Source organism: Ursus americanus, chromosome X, assembly GCF_024610735.1.
Source record: "Ursus americanus isolate L20-20 chromosome X, mUrsAme1.1.p, whole genome shotgun sequence".
Classification (NCBI taxonomy): Eukaryota; Metazoa; Chordata; class Mammalia; order Carnivora; family Ursidae; genus Ursus; species Ursus americanus.
In genome coordinates, this window is record NC_142164.1 from 1,822,147 (window position 1) to 1,843,060 (window position 20,914).

Consider the following 20,914-nt stretch of genomic DNA (forward strand, 5'->3'; position numbering starts at 1 on the left):
TGGGGGGGAGCCCTAGCCAGAATGGGAGAAGGTACCTGGTTGAATGACCAGCCTCTTCTGCCAAGGGGCAGCTCAAATTTCCAGGGAAGCCAGCCCTCTCTCATTAGGGCACCTCCTGTCCCCTCCAGGCATCTAGTAAGGGGGGGCACAAGATAACACCTGGACCCCAGGAGGGAGCAAGACCTTCAGAGCATGGAGAGAGGAGTGAGGGAAGAGCTGTTAACCTACACTTTGACAAAATCAGTCAAGAACACCAATGCCATTGAACATATTTATTGACATCTACTTGATGCAAGGCACTGTGCTCGATCTGGTGGGGGTCAGACATGAAGGGTCACCCCTGTCTTATAAGAGCTCACAATCTAATGGGTGGGGGGCAGGTAGGGAGGGCGAAGCTCTAGTGCAAGGCTGATTATAGTAAGTGCCGTAAAACAGACAAGTTCAGGAGATCAGGGAGGAATGAGAAGAGCGCCAACAACTGAAACATGGACCGGGGCAGACACGGCTACCGTTCTTAGATATGCAAAGAACACTGAAGGCCAAGTTAAAAGAGATTATTTCTAGTTTTGAAGGTAAACACCTAAACTGATACAATGAGAAGCACACAATATAAGTATACTAGTAACAGAGAACTTCTCAATTCCCCAATCTGACAGGTTCTCTGGAAGTGGCGAGATGCTTCCAAACTAAACAACAGGGTGGGTGTTGATTTAAACTCATTTCATGGGACAAACGGGATCCGTACAGGAACAGTACCTGCACAGAAAGGCATTGGTCAAACTCACTGAGACTAAAAGGCATAGATTTTTACCCATCTGAGTGAACGGAATACAGTACCACATTTAAACAGGTGTTTACGACAGTCAGGTGGGACTTGGGCCAGGAACTCGAGCCGGGTAGAACATGAGGAAAAAGAGGCGTGTGATTCTTCTCAGGAAGCAGCCAAGTGGTAAAAGGCAATGGACTCTTGACAGATTGCAGAAAGCAGAGACCCACTCAAGCTGGCTCAGGTCAAGGGACACTACGGTGGGGACACGAATGAACTGATGGGGGCAGTTGCCAGAAATCCAAGAACATAATGAGGACAGGAGTCCCTCGGGGTGCTGGAGTTGAGGCAGCTCTGGAGTGCTTAGCAGGAGCCCAGAGATCTTCAAGCTGGTGCCACCCATGGGGTCAACTCCTCTAAATACCGTGTGGCTCCCTCTTTCTTCCAACACCAACTAGAAACTTCTCTCTCATTTTTCTTGTTTGCACTTCACAGACAGAGAACCTGAAAGGCCCAGCCTGTTGTCTCCAGTCAGCTCTGATAACTGGTTGCTGCCCTTGAATCAAGTGTTCAGTTCTGGTTTAATTAATGTGGCCAAAAAGTGGGTGAGGGTCCCAGGGCACACAACAAGGCTGAAGCCCTGGGCATGTGGGATGCCAGCACTGTGACTGGGTGGGGTTCACTGTGGAAATGCAGACGTGGGTATGACACAACTCATCAACACAGTTCATCTTAATAAGCAGCAAAAATGGTAAACAACAACTTTCATTTAAAAATTTCAGCAAGTATTCAAAACTTTCATAAAAGCAATGGAAGGTTTCTTTCAGAATATAAGAAAAGGATCTACTTCTAATGAGAGTCGGCGTTCTATGTAACCCAACTACTCTTCGTTTCCCTTGCGAAAGGAATGTGTGTGATTAGAAAGAAACAACGAAATGAGGTAGATACACAAATGCATAGACGCGCACATACGACAGGAAGCTTGATCACATTTTGCATCTGACATAGCAGTATTACCTACGGAATCCAAGGAAATCCACCCCAAGTTACTAGAGGCAAAAACTGAACTTGGCGCAACTACAGGACACACGTTAAAGCCACAGACTGCTTGCGCTGGAGAGAGCACGGACGTCACCCGCAAACACAGTGACAGAAAAGATGCGGTCTTTAGTGTTAACTCTAGAAGAGGGTTTGTTTCAGAGAAAATGCTAGAACTGAGAGTGGATAAAGTCAAGGAGGGCATGACAGGATGCCAGGACGCCGCATCCTGGCGGGGGAGAAATGGAGCAGTGGCGACAATGCTAAGTTCTGAGTTAATACTGTGTCTGGATCCTTCAGAAAAGCTGACAAATGACTAGTGAACAAGCAAGAAATGGCAGAGTACTTCCAGTGAAGGTTGCCAGACTTGCCCCCTGTGAATGTCAAATTCTTTACCAAATGACAGTTGTGTCGAACATATCCTGACAGCTTGAAAAGAGCAAACTGATGCAGAAGGAAGCAGTGATTTCAGACGCAGTTTCACAACTACTGCAAGAACCGAAGCCACAGAGCAAAAGGAGCAGCTATGTAACAAGTGCTGTTGGCTTCTCTCCAGCCTGAGGGGCAGGGTGGAGATGCCACAAAGAGCCGCTGTTGTGGCCTGGGGGCCATTCCAGAGTACCTTCTGGCTAAGGTCACAGGGGTCACCAGGGGACCCTGCTTCCCAGGATGGGGGCCGAGAAGTGCCTCCAGGTGTGCCTGCTGGGAAGCTCTGCCTCAGCCTCGGTAGGCCCATCAGGAAGGGCACACCTCCTCTCCGGGCCCACCAGCGGCCCCCAGGCACAGCTGATGGGAAGTCACACCACAGCCCCAGTGTGGCTGGCTTCCACCTGCGGGCTCCGCGGATCACTGGAGGCCACGTTTCCGGCCAGCCCTTGCTGCTGTTCCTCTTGGGGAAGGCTGTTGGCGGTAACAGCCTAGCCCCAGGATGACCAGCTTCTATTTCTATGCCACATGGGCCATCAGAAGGGCACCGTTGCCCTCCAAACCCCTGTTTTATTGCCCCTCCTGGGCATGGCCGCTGAAAGTCATGGCCCGGGCCTGTGGTGGCCGGGCTTCTATCACCGTGATGCACAGGGCATCAGAGGGGCACGGTTCCTCTCTGAGCCTTTGCTCTGTTGCTCCTCTTAGGTGTAGCTGCAGGAGTAACATCAGAACGCGTGGGTGAATTTCCCCCTAGTTGCCCAAAACAAAAGCCACCAAACCGATCTCTTTCTAGTTCCAGAGTCACTCACTAGGAGGAGGATGCAATCCACACGACAGCATCAGTCAGGTGAGTCTTCTTGTGTTCGACGAGATGTGTCTTGGGTGGATCTGCTGCTCAGGCACCGAATCCATGCCGGGCACGGCCAAAGCTCCCAGGAGCTTGAAGGCCAGCCAGCTGCAGCCAAGACCACGTTTGGACCACCCCATTGATCTAGTTGAGGCCCAGCCCTGCTGCTGACAGGTAGGGCTATACTGAGAAACAGTCAGAATGTTCTGGCCAATCCGAGATGGAAGTTTCTCTTGCGTGTCTGCGTGGCCAGGTTGGATAGTCAAGTACTGCCCACAGACATGCACAGAGTCTGCATCTTGGATGAGGAGAGAGCCTGCTTCTTCGGCCCATTCCCATCCAGCCTGCCCACTTGGTGCAGCCACCTTCTGGTGGGGGCAGGGCTTTCAACTTTTCATTTGTAGTTAAAATTCTAGAAGAGAACATCATCGTATCTAAGTACTGAAGTAGTGAAAGTTACGGCTTAACGGACAACGGTGAGTGCTCGGATATGTAAAACTGAAACCTCGCACGACAAAAATGTAATAAAACTGCTACAAAGAGCAAAGCAATAAAATTGGAAAAGAGATCATCACAATTGATATAGAAAGAACCACTGTATAAAGTCAATATATCCAAAGGTAACTTGATAACCAGTCAAAGGAGATGAACGTACGATTGCGTGCAAGAAAACAGGAACACGATTTAAGTCATTGCACGAGAGAAAGAAGATTAGACTAGGAGGCAGGAGGCCTGGGTCCATCCCCAGTTCTTGTCCTAATGAGTCATAGAATGACAGCAATAATTATGGTGATGACAGCAGAGGACCTTCACTGAGTGTGCACCTTCGGGCCAGGCGTGGCGTCGCAGTTCTCACGATAACCTTAGGAGGTAGTCCTGTGATCACCCCTGTTTTACGGAGCCCAGGATGGAGGGTTGGCTCCATAGGAGGAGAGGCTATCGCTCCCGAAAAAGAGGCATCACATCATACTTGAGTCCTTGAGCTTGAACAAAATAGTGCTGCTTGAGGACAAGACCGAGTAACTGAAACAGACCCCAACTGATGCTAGCTTTGGATGCACATGGAAGTCACCAGAATGAACTAGTTTAAGCAAAATGGATGCCAAAGCAATTTAACCCAGATTCAGTTCTTATTTCTGGGAGTATGACCTCACAATGGGAAGTTACAGATGCTTCAAAAAAGTCTTTTAAAGGTCATTTTAAAAAGCCAAACCCATTAAGTGGTTATGCTGTAGAAACAAAACAAAAACACCTATCCCAATGTTATGTGAACACGTACTTATGGCTTGGGAGGAAACTTCCAGTGAGAGCCTTGCGCAGGGATTGTCACAGTGCTGCATGGCACACAGCTTAGATGAATAGAAGCCACTGGATGTGCTTTGAAACTGTCGGATGACTCAAAAGGGGCTACGTACGAGGTTGGTAAAGATGGTGAGGTTAGAGATGCGAGTGAGGATTTAGAATAAAATGATCTTGTGGAGTGGCGTGAGGGAAAACAGGAGTATTTTCTAAATTAATATATTATTCTATGTAATATGTGATTTACAGTATGTATGTATAACTGAATTAATAAATTAAATATTATAAGACATTTGAGTATTCTATTTACATCCCTAAAAATTTATAAATTCAAGTAGGCCAAACAACTTCGGGGTTCTAGCTTGTCTTCAGGAAAGCTGGGGTCACATTACATTGAGGCCATCATTGACTAGCTCTGTGTCTGGTTCCCGGAGGGAGCAGCTTGGAGAAGAGGGCCTACAAGCCCCCTCCGCCCCCACATGCAGGTTTCTCTTCTCTCATTCTCAGTTTCAAGGCCCATGGATTTAAATACCTTGAAGGTACTTTACGCCAGTCACACTAGTCCAAATAAATTAGAATGTCGTAGAAGCTACTCTCGATAGGCAAAATGGGAAACACGTACACTTATAAATTGCTGGTGACGGTATAAATTCGATTCGACCTTTCCGACGAGAAAAAATAGAAGCGCTACAAAACTGTTCATCTCCTTTGACTCTGCCCTACCCCTCTAGGGACTCGTCCGAGCAGGCAGCCGCCGCCCGCCGAGCGGCCACGGGCCTTGGGGCCTCCTCTAGTCGTGGTGGCTCGGCTGATGCTTCTGCAGCGCCGACCGCCTCTTAAACACGCGGCCACACTCCCCGCACTCGCAGCGTCTCGCTCCGCTGTGGGTCCTCCGATGGCGACTCAGGCCGGAGCTCCTCCGGAAGGCCTTCCCGCATTTGTCGCACTCGTAGGGCTTCAGTCCGCTGTGGATGCGCCGGTGTTTGATCAGGTCGGAGGGCCCCCGGAAGGCCTTGCCGCAGTCGCCGCAGCCGTAGGGCCGCTCCCCGGTGTGGATGCGCTGGTGCTCCAGGAGGCTGGAGCTCTGGCGGAAGGCCTTGCCGCACTGGCCGCACTCGTACGGCTTCTCGCCCGTGTGGATGCGGCGATGCTTGGTGAGCTCCGAGCTCCTCCGGAAGAGCTTGCCGCAGTGGGGACACCCGTACGGCTTGGCCCCGCTGTGGATGCGCTGGTGTTCGGCCAGGCCGTTGACGCCGCGGAAGGACTTGCCGCAGTCGTCACAGTCGAAGGGCAGGTGCCCGGTGTGCACCCGCTGGTGCTTGAGAAGCTCCTGGCGGTCCAGGAACTCCCGGCTGCACGCCTTGCAGGCAAACGGCTTTTCGGAAATGTGGAGCTTCTGATGGCGAAAGAGGTGGGTGCTCACCTTGAAGGACCGCCCGCATTCCTCACAGTCAAAGGGCTTCTCTCTGCTGTGGACACGCAGATGCTGACTGAGGCCTGCGTTCTTCTTAAACCTTTTCCCACATTCCTCACACTCGAAAGGCTTCGCCTCCCTCTCCATTTGCTCCCTTTTCTCCATGGCATCTTCCAGGGCTCGGCTGGGGCCAGGCTGGGGCTCTGCAGCCATGTGGCTCTTCCGGTGCTCATTGAACTCAGAGACCCCCCTGAAGACCTTCCCACAATCACCACACTCCCAGCCCTTCTCCTCACTGTGAATTCTCTGGTGCTGCACAAGGAGGACCTTAAGCCGAAAGGCATCCCCACACTCTTTACATGCAAAGTGATGTTCTATAGGCAGGTTTTGAAGGCTACCTCCCCTCCCCTCGGAGTCCCTGTTCTGTTTGACCTCGGGACTGGGCTCACCGGCCCGTGGGGAGCTGGTGGATGCCATCTCCTGTGGCTGGGCGTCTTCACCCATCGTCTGCTGTTCAGTCACCAAGATGCCTTCGGAGATGAGAACCACAAAACACTGCTACCCTGCAGAGGAGGAAGCAAGGATGTTACTTTCCTTTGTCAAGAATCGCACTCCTCCTGAGACAGCTGCTGAACACAGGGCCTAGAGACGGCGGAGGGAGGATGGCTGGTGCCCACCCAACCAGAAGCAGGGACTACAGACGAAAGGGGCAGTCAGGCCTCATTGCCGCACACTCCCTACCACCTGCTATGGTAGAGTAGCAGCTACTCCCCCGCCCCAAAGGCTCAGCTGGACTTCCCCCACAATTTTCTGATTTGTCAGGTTTCTTTTTCACTCACCAGAATGCTTCGCTCAATCTGCATTAAGGGATGGGGCAGATACCAGCAGCACGTGTCCTCACACCAGGAAGGATTCAAAACGGGAACTCCTGCTTGTGGAAATGGAAAAGGGTTTTGCTGGCAGCCAGAGATGCCATCAGAACAGAGCCGGAGTGAGGCAGGGTCTTCAAAGATGAAACCCTTTTAATCCACAAACTAGAGCTTGGTTGTGCCCTCAGGCAAGTCATTCATCCATTCCAAATGCCTTCCCCAAGGGCTGGCTCCCTCCAGGGAATGCATGAGGCAGACCCCGGCCCACCCAGATGGAATGCCAGGTGGTCATCCTGAAGAGATGATCCTCCCTTTCTCCCTATTCACACTCCTCAGCGTCTGCACATTGACCTTCGTACTGTCCTGAAACTCCCAAACCTGACCCTCAGCAGCCTCCTATCTTAGGACCCCTCCCCACCTCACCTGTGTAGCCCCTGATAGGGCAAGAGGACCCCGCTGTGTCAACCTCTCTCTCAACGATAAGCTATAATAAAATGGCCATGTAATTTTTGTGTACTTTGTGATTTTTAAAAAAAAAAGTTTTCTAAATGATAGTGGCCGGTTTGTTCTGATTTCTTTCCCAATAAAACACTGATGGGGCTTCTTTCCATGCCATTAGGACTTGGAAGGGAGCCCTGCTACTTTGAAATGTTGACAAAAAAAAAAAAAAGAAACGTTGAGGGTGACAGACCCTTTGTGTTTTCTTACAGCCGATCCCCAGGGTGGGGGTATAAGCCCCCAGAAGGCAAGCTTGTGTAGGGCTACTCAAGGTGGTCCTCTTCCCACGCCCAGTTGTGTAGGACCACACAGCTGTGCGGAAGCTGGTGGAAGGGTTAGGGGCATCCTTACCCACGGAGGTCACATTCATGTAATATGCCAATATCCTCTGCTCGGTGTCCGGTCTCAACCACTCCTTTTGTGAGGTGCTGTATCACGTCGTCAAATGTCACTGAATCCTGAAAGAATTCCCAGGGATAAGTAGTCCATCTATCCATTCTAGGATGAGGTGGGGGCAGCACTAGTAATAGCAGGGATAAGAGGTGAGGGTCTGGAATGGGTGTGCATCGCTACCGTGGAGATCTAAGCACAAGCCCCAAGAAGTCCTGGAAACAGAATCTGACCAAGCATCAGAAGACCGGGGCCATGGCCCTGGTCTCACACTGTCTTCTCAAGGGACCTCAGTTCAATCACTTTCCTGGATTGAAATGCAGCTCCCCCACCAGCATAATGGGAATTACAACCCCAGCAGGCATCCATTTCTTGGTAGACTCAGGAAGAAAGCAGAGGGAGGACAGGCATTAGCTGTAGTTCAGGTCCTGTAGTGTGTCATGCTGGGAAAAGAGGTAAGAGGCCACGGCCAGAATCAGGGAGCAGAGACAGATTCTTAAGCCAGGCAGAGGGAAGCACAGCTCACCTGGGCCTCAAGTATCTCAAGAGGGCCAGCCAGGACCTGGTCCATCCTGGGGGAGGGCAAGACCCTGGGGGGTGGGGGGCAGGCAGAGCTACGGAAAGTGAAAAGAGCCATGAGTGACACCAGCCTTGCCTTTGGGTCCCCTAGGACAAGACTAGTGATTTCCTTTTCCCTGGTTTTAAATCTTATTCAGCCTTCTCTTGCACAGCAGCTGAGTGACAAGCCAGAGCATGGGTGTGCCTATGAAAATATACACAAACACTGGGGGAAACAGACTGGCAAAGAATTAATACGGGCAGGCCAGAGGGAACCCAGACAAGACAAATGAATGTTGGGCCAGGAACAGCCCAGATAATATAGACACAGATGGAGAGCCAATGGTAGCGAGACTGGCTCTCTGAGACAGGGCGGCCACAGGCCTCCTAGCAGCCAGCCTCAAAGAGTTCAATACTCACACTGCATAGAAAGGAAGCGTCCCCAAAAGAATATCAGAAGAAATCACTAAGTAAGAAGTGAGAGATCCTTCCAACTTTGTAAGGGCAACAAAAAATATCAGGCCACTGGAGCGAAGAGAGGCAACAAAAGAGCAGGATCCAGATCTTGTTGGCCAGAAGCAACTCAAACAATTAACCAGGTGACAGTGAGACAGATGCAGATAACATTTCTGTGAAATGTTTGACAAAAAGAAAAGTTGAACAAAACAACTAGATCTTCAAACACCAAGTTGCTAAATAAAAGATCTGAACAATATGTACAATTTACCTTTTACTTCCAGATTGCAAAACATGTGAAATGTTGTAATCATATTACCATAAGTGTGTGTGCATCAGAGGCCTCCCATTTCAGCGAATTCAAAGAAACAGGAACAGTTTCTGTTCTGATGTCAGGTCAATTCAATTCAATTCATAACTAAATGAAAAGGGGGCATTTTTACACTAGCTCAAGGAGTAGAAGACCCAGACACTCCAGAAAGACTTTTACATAAAATCAGATATTATACCGAAAGGCGTAGACAGATACTTCTACTTCCGGCCATGATATGGTAACAAAGAACAAACAATGTCCTGCCATAAACAAGTATAAAACTGGACAAAATAGATTTGAAACAAGTTTTCAGATACTGGGCAGCAGGAAGTGAAGGATCACCATCCTGAGAGAAGAGAAACAACTAAGATGAGCCTTATCATTGTCAGAGTTCTGCCCGGAGGCAATTTCCAGACTGAGAGTGCAGAGAAAGGGGACTCAAATAGACCTTGCTGGCTTCATCAAGACACAGAGTAGCATTCAGGACAGTTGATGCAGCTAGAAGTTGCAGAGTTCCACAAAGGAGGGAGCTTCACAGAAAAAAAGAGCTCCAAAAAATCAGCATGAGGTTCCCCTTGAGCCTTTCCTGACTCCCAAGCCATGCATACATAATAAAACTCCCAAAGACTAAGAAAGAAATGGCCAGGAAGCTTTAAGCTGAACAATTCCCGGGACACACACAGCTAGGGAGATGTTCTGAGTCCAACCAACCAGAGTAGAGAGTCCTCAGTGATCACTGGGGCATTTAGTAGAGAATCAGAGGGGCCGTGCCTTAGTAGTGGGACTCACCAACTCCTGGAGCCACAGCTACCATGAACCTGCTCTAGAAAAGCTTAAAAATAGGCCTCAATGTGATGAAACTGTTCCACAAATAACTACCTCCCCAAAGGAAGTCCAACCCTTTTCAAAGTGAAATAACAAAACCTAGACACTCAACAATATAATCTCTATGATGTCCAATATCCATGATCAAATTACTGAAATGCCAAGAAGCAGGAAAATGTGACCCATGGCAAGGAAAATCAGGTCAACAGAAATACTCAGAAATGGTTACTGGTAGAACTTACAGACAAGGATAACAGCTGGTTTAACTATGTATAAGTACTGAAAGAAAAACAGAAACATAATGAAAAAAATGGACAATATAAACAAGATCCAAATGGGGCTTCTGGAGGTGAAAACTACAACAGTTAAAATGAAAATGTCACTGGATGTGATTAATAGCAGAGTAGACACTGACCCCCGTCCCTCCAAAAAAGATTAGAAAACTTGAGAATATAGCAATAGAAACTATCCCAAATGAAGCTCAAAATGAAAAAAAAAAGATATTTAAAAAACAGTCTCAGTGACCTGTATATAACAGAAAATCATCTAACACACATGTAACTGGAATCTGAAAAGATGAAAAAGGGGAGAGGATAAAAATACAGTTGAAGAAATAATGTTTGAATTTCCCCCCCCCCCCAAAATCTGGAGAAAACTAGATCCAAGAAGCCCAGCCAACCCCTACCAAGACTAAACAAACAAACAACAAAACCGAAAAACCACATATGTACACCAAAACATGCCATAATAAAATTGCTGAAAACTAGTGACAAAGAGAAAATCTTAGAGCAGCCGGGGGTGGGGGGGGTGGGGGATAAAGATAAGCGTAACTGTGGGCTTCTTATCACAAAATGTGCAAGCTGAGGCACAAAGATAAGAGCAACTGCAGACTTCTTATCAGAAATGTGCAGGCCAGCAAACAATTGAATGACATTTTTAAAGTGCTAAAGGAAAAAAACCCTGTCAACCTAGAATTCTATATTCAGGGAAAATACTCTTCAAAAATGAAGGCAAAATAAAAACTTTTTCAGACAAAAAGCTGAGAGAATTTGTCACCAGCAGACCTGTACTATGAGACATATTAAACAAAGTTCTTCAGGTGAAGGAAATGATACCAGATGGAAACCTGGATTGACACACAAAGGAATGAAGAACACCAGAATGTAAAAACAATTTTACCTCCTTTATTTTTAAATCTTTAAAAAATAACTGACCATTTAAAGCAAAAATAATAATAAGGTACTGTGGGGTTTATAACATACATGTAAGTAAAACATATGATTGTGTGTTTTAGGAAGCCCTCTGAGACTCTGATGCATGCTAATAAGACAGGAGTGGAGATAAAATAAAATTCTAAAAAATAATACAAAAGAGTAAAGAAACAAAAGAAAAAGAACAGAGGATAAATAGAAACAAATAGCAAGATGGCAAACTTAAATCCAACCACATAGATAACTAAGTTAAATGTAAATGGACTAAACACTCCAATTGAAAGGTAGAGATTATTTGACTATATTAAAAAACGATACTCAACTCTATGCTGTCTGTAAGAAATTTTAAATATAAAGACTTTAAATGTAAAGACATAGATAAATGAAAAGTAAAAGGATGGAGGACAATATACTATAGGTCTAAATAATCCCAATGTCAAAAATGAGAGAAGGAGGGGGTGAATGATCAATGTGGAAGAGTCCTAGAACTCAGAGCAGGAAAAAAAAAACTGGAGAGCTTAAACATAAAATCAACAAGTGGTAGAAAACAAGAAAAAAAAAGAAATAAAAATGAAAAAAAAAATCAACAGGTGGCTAACACGGATGACACACAGACTACAAAAATGCAAATCCTTCATAGAAGATGGAGACAGACAGTAACTGTTTACTAAAAAATCCAAAGAGAGTAGGGGAAGGGAAGAGAACAGCTAAGTATATATTTGCATTTCAGGAGAAAAAAGGAATAAACGGAGTGACTTGTAGCTAAAATAAGCACACCTATACTGTAATGTGCACTGCACTTGGGTAGAGTCTAGATTTAGAAAGGTCTTCTGCTTTCTGTTTCTGTAACATGTGAATTTTTAGTAACCAAGCTGCATTTCTTTGGTAATCAGAAAAGAATAACAATTTAGGGGCGCCTGGGTGGCACAGTGGTTGGGCGTCTGCCTTCAGCTCAGGGCGTGATCCCGGCGTTATGGGATCGAGCCCCACATCAGGCTCCTCCGCTATGAGTCTGCTTCCTCCTCTCCCACTCCCCCTGCTTTGTGTTCCCTCTCTCGCTGGCTGTCTCTATCTCTGTCAAATAAATAAATAAAAAATCTTTAAAAAAAAAAAAGAAAGAAAAGAATAACAATTTAAAAAGATTTGGGTAGACTTTAGATAAGAAAGATTCTCACATGCGAGGGGCAGGGCTGAGGCCAAGGAGACAACGGGGGAATGGCCCTCGAAGCTGAGCAACATCCTGAGGTATCCACGTGGCCAAGGCAGACACAGGGGAGAGGGGCTGATGGGAATGTGCGGGAAGTCCCAGAAAGCTTAGAGATAGGACCATGGGGCTGGGACTTCCTGGGCTCGTCTTCCCAGACTCTCAGTGCCTTAGATGGGTGTGAGCAGAAGACCTCCCTTAGTCTCAACATCCACAGAAGCCCCATTCCCATCTTTAACCCACTGCCCAGCACAGGTGCTTCCCTGGTGTGTGCGTGAAGCCCCAGGTACCCTGCAGCTAAGCCCTCTGTGTCCCACTGTCATCTGGGTAGGGTCCCCTCTGAGCAGTTGGGATTCTTCCTGGTATACACTTGATGCCTTGTTTGACTCTGGCTTCCAATACAAAACAAACCGGTCATAGATTACTTACACAATTCATTAAGAAAACTTACTTCCATTGACATTGAGGTTTTGCTGCAAGTGGAATGGACAGAACATCTCACATTTACCTTCTGAAAAAGGTGGCCTGTTACAAACTTGTCTCACTGTCCTCAAGCCAGAGGCCTAAGGCCTTAACCCCTTACAAAGACCCTGGCCCAAATCCTGCACCCTGCATCTCAGTCATTCCTTCCAGACACCTTGGCATTCATTCTGCCCTAAATATGCCAAGGTGATTCCCCACAGGGCTCTGAACATGCCACAGGTAGTTCCTTCTAAGCATTTAGGCTTTATTCAAGTGACGTCCTCAAAGTATCTTCACTCTTGAGCCCAATCACCATTTACTCATAACACTTTTCACTACCTAAAAATCACCCTCTGAAATGAAATTGTCTGTCTTTACCTCACTCCCCAGGAGAAATGCCACCTACCACAGTATAGAGACCTTCTCTTTCTTGGTCACCCCTGAATCCCCAGCATCTGCAGGAGCCCTGGCACTGAGTGGACATGGGATAAACTGTGGGAGGAGGGGTGTGTTAAATGGAGCAAACCTCTAGTTACAGAGTACACACTACATGTTTAGTACTGTGCTTCTCCCTTCACATAATTCAATCACCACAATCAATAGTTATCACCACCTCCATTTCACACAGAAGGAAGTCATGGATCCAAGAGGTTAAGTAACTTGCCTAAGGTCTAGCTCCCAAGATTTAAGACTTTTTGAGCCACATCAAAGAAAGGAAATATGCAGCCCTCTAACACCAGGCCATATCCAGAGAATAGGTAGTTACTGAATGTCCTCATAGCCTCATGGTATATATGGACTGAGGGGACTGGCTTTAAATCATCCTGTTGATATACCATCAGAGAGCCTCACTGGGCAATAGTCAAATACATCATTCTCTCTCCCTCTCTCTCTCTCTCTCTCTCTCTCTCTCTCTCTCTCTCTCACACACACACACACACACACACACACACACACACACACACACACACACACACAGTTCTTCCAAGCCACCCATGTTTAATTGAGCACATCCTCCTGAAGCATTCTATTTAATCGAGCAGATCCTATCAAAGTGTTTTTACTTAATTGGAATGATTAACTGTTGAAATCCCAAAGCCACAACCCCCAAGTGAATTATTAATTATCCTTTCTTGTGTAGCAATAGGAATGGCCCTTTCTGTACCAGGCTTGCCCAGGGAACCTAACCTGAGAGAACTTCACATCACCACACACAGTAACAGCACTCATGGACATACAGAGATCATTTAGAAAGTGCTCATAAAAATAGGAGGGAAAAAGTGAGCCCTGCTTTCACAAAAGTAGCTAAGTTCTGTATGATAAAATACACATTAACCCCCACTGCAACTAAAAGTAAAATTATCACCGATCCCAAAGAGCATCTGATCATTTAGAAGCCATGCTGTACCACCGCTCTACTTTGAAATGGTGGAACTAATCTGGAAAAGAAGCTGGATGCTGTGACAAAAGTGATAAATACAGATGTCCACTGCCTTCCAAAAGTGGACCTTCAGGGGTCAAGGTCAAAGCAATTCCAGGAAGAATATGAAAACCATAGTAATGCACCTGATGGATACAGAGGAGGATGCTGACCTTGACCATAGGGCACTTTCATTCACCCAAATCTTGTAAGGTGCACTCCTACACCCACCTGGGAAATGGCGGCTTGGAGAAAGATTATGGGAAAACAAATCTCTGTCTCTTAATATAAATAATATTATCCTCCTTCTTTAAGTGGGATCTGAAGTGTAGTCTAATGACTATACACTCCCAGAGAGTGAAGGTCCTATCAAAGGTTGCTTGCAGATTCTACCCTGGACCAAGCAAAGTGCCACAGACACTGCAGCTGTTTGATGACCACAGGGAGATCCTCTCGATGCTAACCCATTGCCTGACAATCTACAACACGAGAGCTCATATGACTGCAGAAATATTCCTGATATGTGCTTTAGATGGCAATGTAAATTTTAATCAACTTATTTAAATCAAATTCTTCTGTATAGAACCGGAAACATTAAGAGAACCAAAATAACCATTCCACTTTGATATGAAAGAACAGAAATTAAGAGTTGAATTCAGTGGAGACAAAAACCAACCCATGTCAAAAAAGTAGTGAATAATTAGGTGTCTTTTGGTTGCATTTGAGCTCAGAATCCCTCTTCAGAATGTACTAGCGAAGTTTGCATCTGAGCCTAAAAGATCACTATTTCATCAATTCCAGGTTACAAACAGCCATGCAACCTCCCTAGCACAGGTACCATTCTCCCCTGGGCAGTGGGGCAGGGGAGAGGCAGCAAGGCCACCTGAACTAGATCCATCTAGCAGCTTCTAGAAACTTCTAAGGGGTGCCAGAAATATCTGGACTCCCTGCAACATCTAAATAAGGACCTGCAGCAGAATGTCCTCAGGCCCTGGAAGACAACAGGTAGCTCGTGGTGTTCAGTTCCGTTCTGGGCCAGAGCAAAAATGCCCTGGAGGGTGTCTTTATAGGTCAGACAAGAGACTTCACTCTTCAACATCTAATTCAGATGGGTGCCTGTGGCTTTCTGTCCCATGCAAATGATTACCTAGATTCCCAATTCTCCTTACTGGGTATCTGTCCTCCTTTGAGTCTTGTTGCTCAGATTAAAGAATTGTCTCTGGGCAAAGATGGTTCAGTGACACTGACATATGTGAAAATGTAAGCGCTTCCAGAAAGGAAAGGATATTTCCCACCATCTTGCATCCTCACCCATGGAGCCTTCTGACAGCATGACCAGCTTTAAGGCCAGCAAACATAGTCTGTAAACTCCCAGACTTACCCAAAAGAGACAGGCAAGGATGGCTCATTCTGTCTCAGGCCGATTCTGAGTGATAAGTCAGACAGGTAAGGTCCCACCTGTTGGGACTGAAATAATTCAGGAGGAGAAGCAGACTTGGGTGCACCTTCCAGGAACATGTCTCTTTGGGTCATGAGTGCTTGACTGAAGGACAGGGTGAGACAACACACACTGCCAACATCCCAATCCAACCCAGCCAGGCAAGGCCAGGATGCTGACCCAAGCCTCTGGGCTGGAGCTGAGGTTGGCCTTCATGTGCTCTCAACTTGTCTCATCAGGATGTGACCACGGAGGTCTTATCGGGGCCCACCCTGTATTGTGCAAATGCACTACTGCTAGAAGTGGCAGAATCCAAAAGAGCGGAGAGAGGGTGTTTCACCAGGAAAGTCTGTTTCTCTTGGGATGTTTGTGTCTGTGTGTGTCTTTTTCCGTGTGCGTGGGTGGGAGGCATCTGTCTCCATCTTCCCTAGTTTTCCTCTCTCACTTTGCCTGGGCACCTGTCCCTCTCTGTTTAGGTTTCCGTTTTCTTTCCCTTCTATAAAAAGCCAGAAGGTAGACCAGAAGGGGATTTTGTAGTGTTTGTTGTACTTAACTGAGAAAAGGTTTATGTTCCCCTTTTTCCAAGAAGACGCATGGCATCTTACTAAAAATCAAAATAAATTATAAGTATAGGTTCGTTGAGGTTACATTGGCCTGGATATGAGAGAGTCTACACAGGTATGAGGGATGCAAATTTGGGGAGCCCAAGCAGGTTAGGACCAGGGTTGGATCAGTGTGCTAGAATCCTGGCTTGGGGTTTGCTAAGAATTCAAGGGGCGGAGTAGCAAGTGTGGGTGGGCCAAGGAATCTGCATTTGCAACCAGCACTTTGGGAACTGGAATGTAGAACCGTGCCTTGTTAGTACTGGGCCTATCTAGAATCTGGAGTCTTCCTCACCACCAGCACTCAGCAGACAGGATTCAGACCTGTGAGCTTTCCTGTATGGGATTCCACTGTCTGTGCTGATTGTCAGACTTCTGGGAAGAGAAGTCACACTATCTAGTGATTTTCCAAGGGGTCTCTCACCCAAAGAAGGCTGCAAATCACTGTTCAATAGGATTCTAAACATAGATCCAGGGATATTTTTGGGGAATGGACTGGACTGTGCCAGGCACTGTGCAAGCTGCTTCTACTTAAGGGCTCAATGGGGGAGGGAGGATGGGGAATGGGGTGAGGCAGCATTAGTACCCAGAGGGGGTGCTGTTCTGGCAATCTCATCTGAAATCCTTTGGTAAAGGAAAAATGTCGGGTCTGAGGTTTAAGAGAAAATATTTCACTGACCAAGGAGACTGGAGGGGGCTGGCAGCCAGGCTAGGCCAACGCTGGCTGGAGGGCGTCAGTTGGAACAGGGTGGGACCTCTGGGAAGAGGGCCAGGGTTTGGGGGGGGGTTGTTTGAAAGGGACCATGGGCTTTGGGCAGCAGGCAAGTGTCTGTTTGTGGGGGTAGGATGGAAAAAGACATGTAATTAATCACCCAAATATAGACCAGAGGCAGCAAAGGAGTCAAGGGGGAGGCACAGAAGCAGGAGATGGTGGCCCCCAGAAGGGCGACAGAAAAAGCCCTGTTTAAGACCTAGAGCCTTGAGCTGATCCTCACCCAGCAAGCACTGCCCCCTCGCGTTCCCTCACAGATCTTGGGCTCTGGGCTATTCCAGCATCCCTCCCCACCAACCTGAGGCTCAATCCCCACCCAAAAGGAAAGGAGGAACTCCATCAGCAGGAACCGTTCCCAGCTCATCCACCCAGAGCCCCAGACTTCGGCTCAGCCCCTCCCCCAGATTGGGGGAAAGCCCTTTAACCTTCCCAACGCCCCCTCCCCCTAAGCCTCCATTGCACTTGGGGCAGGGGTCACCTCCTTCCCATAATGACCAGTTCCCAGTTCCTAGTGTCCCCCCAAAAGCAGCGTAGGCCTCGGCTACATCCCGATTCCCGCCCCTGACCGCCGCCCCCCACCCGCCGCGAGAAGGCCTTCGGGCCTCCTCGTAGCGGCCATCTGGGACTCGTCCTTCACTCTGATGGCCTCAGGGCTGAGTAGCTTCTTGAGGGCCCAGAAACGCCCCCCCAAAACGTTTGGCCTCCACCCATCGCACACTCTGTGGAACACTCATGCTAGCCCCGCGCACTCTCTCCGGCCGCCCCCTTGCTCATCCTCCCGTGGCCCAAACGATCAGCCCAACCCCGCACATCCTCCCGCTCCCTGGGCACATCCTGCCGTGGCCCTCACGCTCACCCTGGCCCCGTGGCGGCCGACGCGCAGCCCTCGGTGGAGCGGCGCTGGCGCGGCCCAGGCAGGCCCGGCGTGGCAGGAAACGCCACGGAGCCGCCAGCGCCTGCCTGAGCCCAGCAGCCCCGCGGCGCGTTTCCGGAGCCGCGGGCGCTGCCGGGGGTAGTGGGGGAGCAAGGCCCCGCCCTGGTCCCGGCCCCGCCCGGCCAACCAGCCGCAATTGGTCTGGAGGGGGGGCGGGGCGGGAAGGGGGCGGGGCTGAGGCCCGCGGGGAGGGTCAGGCAGGACCGCGGGGGATCTGCGCGTGCGGGCCAGATGCCTAGCGGAGGGGGGAGGACTCGAATGAATGTACGAATGAATGAATGAACAAACGTAGGAACGAACGAATGAATGAATGGGCGAAAGAACCAACTAGCCCGTGAAGGAAGGAAAGAAGGAATGGAAAGAACCCCGCCCCCTCGGGCGTTCTTCTGGAGGGGAGTGAGGGTGGGGGGATGGGAACAGAAAGCAAAGCAGAGCAAAGCCAGATCTCAACGGAGGGGCCAAGGCGCCTCACTGAGTCACCGATGCTTTTGGGAGCCCTTGCAGTAATAGAGCTGTGAGCAAAGCCAGGCCTCATTCCTGCCCTCAGGGGGCGCGCATTTAGCGCCCAAGAGCTCCTGTGAGTGTGTGTGTGTGTATGCGAGCACGTGTGTGGGAATGGGGGTAGAGGGGGAAAGTATTTGAGTTAATTTCAAAATAGGTCATACTATGAAGAAAAACCAACGGGATTCTTCGAGGGGGTGGGTTGCAGCCAGTTGCAGAAGAATTTGATGCCAGTCATCAGAAATCTAGGAAGCTGCCGCAGCACAGCTGTGTGCTAAGCCCATTGACGCTTTCTTGAAAATTCCTGTTTCCTAAGGAAGATGGCAATAAACAAGGGTCAACATACAACACATAAGAGTGCTAAGAACTGTGAAGAGCATCAGTTAAGGTGATGTTTGGGAGTGATAGTGGTGGAATTCGGTGAGGCTCCCGTTGATGTGAGACTTGAATGACAAGGGCTCAACCATGAAGAGCGTCTGAAAGCAAAAGGAACAGCAAGTGTAAACATCTTCTGCCAGGAATAAATTGGGTATTGTCTAAGACCAAAAGGAAAATGTTGGACTGTAGTAAGCCAAGGGAAAAAAGAGCCACACTGGTGGGGTGAAGCTGGGCACTGAAATTGAGTCCGCAAGACATGATTTAACATTTTTTTCATTCTTTATTAATAAGCATTTAATATTTTATTAATGATAATGATAACCAACTTCTTAAATATTCTCATAACAATTTTATCCATTACATGTTAACAATTTTTTTCTTATTTTCCTTCAGATTTTATTACGAAAACTTTGCAATATACAGATCAATTCAAAGATCTATACCTAGGTACCAAACACTAATATTCTATAATTAGCATTATGCTATGCTTGTTTGATTGCAAGGTCATCCTTATTTTAGTGATCCATTTCAAAGTGAGCTACAGACATCAGTAGGCTTCACCTCCAAACACTTCAGCATGCATAGCATTAGCTAGAGAAGAATATCTGTTTACTGTTTTTTTTAAAGATTTTATTTATTTATTTGTCAGAGAGAAAGAGACAGCAGCAGGCAGAGGGAGAAGCAGGCTCCCCGCTGAGCAAGGAGCCTGATGCGGGGCTCCATCCCAGGACCCTGGGATCACGACCTGAGCTGAACGCAGGTGCTTAACTGACTGAGCCACCCAGCTGTCCCCGTTTACTGTTTTTTTTGCAGGTAGAATTTACTACAGTGAAACACACAAATCTTAAGTGACCCATGTAGTGAGTTTTGACAAACACATGTTCCAGTCTCCTGTCAAGATACAGAACACTCAACACCTCAGAAATTTCCCTTGTGCCCATTTCTAGTCAGTCACCACCACAATCCCACACAGAGGCAACCATGGTTCTAATTTTTCTCCACCACAGATGCCTTTTGCTTTTTGAGAACTTCATATGAACGGAATCATACAATATGTACTATTTTGTGTCTGGATTCTTTCACTCAATATGATGTTGAGATTTATCTATGTTGTTGAATGTGTTATTGCTTCTTTCCTTTTGTTACTGAATAGTAGTATTCCATTGTCTGGATATATCTGAGTTGGTTTATTCATTCACCAGTTTATGATCTGGGTGGTTTCCATTTTGGACTATTATAAATAAGGCTGCTATGAACATTTGTGTACAAGTTTGTGTAGACATATGCTTCCATTTTACTCAGATAAGTGCCTAGAAAGGGAATTGCCACGTCATAGGATAGTTGTTTTATAAGAAACTGCCAGAATATTCTGTAAAGTGGTTGTACAATTTATGTTCCCACCAGAAATGTATGAAAGTTCCTTTTCTTTCCAATCTTCCTCAACGTTTGTGGTTGTCAGCCTTTATTTTTAGCTATTTAAGTGGGTGTGAAGTGGCAACTCATTGTGATTTTAATTATCATCTCCCTGATGACTAATCATGTTGAGTATGATGTTTTTATGTTCTTACTGGCCATTTCTATATTTTCTTCTGTAAAGTGTTCAAATAGATTGCCCACTTTTATAGGGTTGTTTGTCTTTTTTATTATTTACTTGTAGGTGTATTTAAAAAAAAAACAGATATTTTGAGGTATATTTGACATAACTGGATATGTTTAAACTGTCCTATCCGATAAGGTTTGACATATATATATCTCCATTAAACCATCACCACAATCAAAGCAATAAACATGTCCGTTACTCTCAAAGTTTCCTTGTGTCACTTATAGTCCCTCTCTCCTGTCTCTTCTTGCTCCCTTGCTCCTCTCATCTCAAGCAACCACTGATCTCTCTCTGTCACTATAGGGTAGTTTGCATTTTCTAGAGTTTTATATAAATGGAATTGTAAAATCAACGTTCTTTTGGATGTACCATGATGGGTTTATTCATTCTTTGGTTGATGGACATTTAGGTTGTTTCCAGTTTAGGGTAACCTTAAATAAAGCTCCTATAAACATTTGTGTATAATCCTTTATATGTACGTGTATTTCCTTGGGTAAATACCAAGATTGGTACGGCTGGATAATATAGTAGAGGTACATTTAACTTTTTAAAAAACTACCACACTGTTTTCCAAAGTGGTTGTACCATTTTACATTCCCACTAGTATTAAGGAGAGTTCCAGTTCCACATTCTTATCAGTACTTGGTATGGTCAGTCTTTTTAATTATAGCCATTCTAATAGGTGTATAGTGT

The 20,914-nt window shown here is 47.0% G+C and overlaps 1 protein-coding gene across 3 annotated transcripts; it reads right to left on the reverse strand.

The window, feature by feature from the left end:
• Window positions 1-257: 257 nt before the first annotated feature.
• ZNF275 (zinc finger protein 275) lies at window positions 258-17,790 on the reverse strand. Of its 3 annotated transcripts, XM_045788800.2 has the most exons (5): window positions 17,665-17,781; window positions 8,074-8,161; window positions 7,509-7,615; window positions 6,630-6,718; window positions 258-6,353 (listed from the first exon to the last, which is right to left on the reverse strand). In XM_045788800.2, the coding sequence occupies exon 5, from the start codon at window positions 6,292-6,294 to the stop codon at window positions 5,167-5,169; it is 1,128 nt and encodes a 375-aa protein (XP_045644756.1). In that variant the 5' UTR covers window positions 6,295-6,353; window positions 6,630-6,718; window positions 7,509-7,615; window positions 8,074-8,161; window positions 17,665-17,781; the 3' UTR covers window positions 258-5,166. The 3 variants fall into 3 exon arrangements, with proteins under 3 accessions (XP_045644756.1, XP_045644757.1, XP_087716359.1); XM_045788801.2 differs by lacking the exon at window positions 8,074-8,161 and having other exon boundaries at window positions 17,665-17,790; XM_087860233.1 differs by lacking the exon at window positions 8,074-8,161 and having other exon boundaries at window positions 6,630-6,721; window positions 17,665-17,790.
• Between the last annotated feature and the right edge of the window lie 3,124 nt (window positions 17,791-20,914).

Coding starts and splice junctions, on each gene's coding strand:
- ZNF275 (XM_045788801.2), bottom strand. CDS start 6,294: ATGGGTGAAGACGCCCAGCCACAGGAGATGGCATCCACCAGCTCCCCA.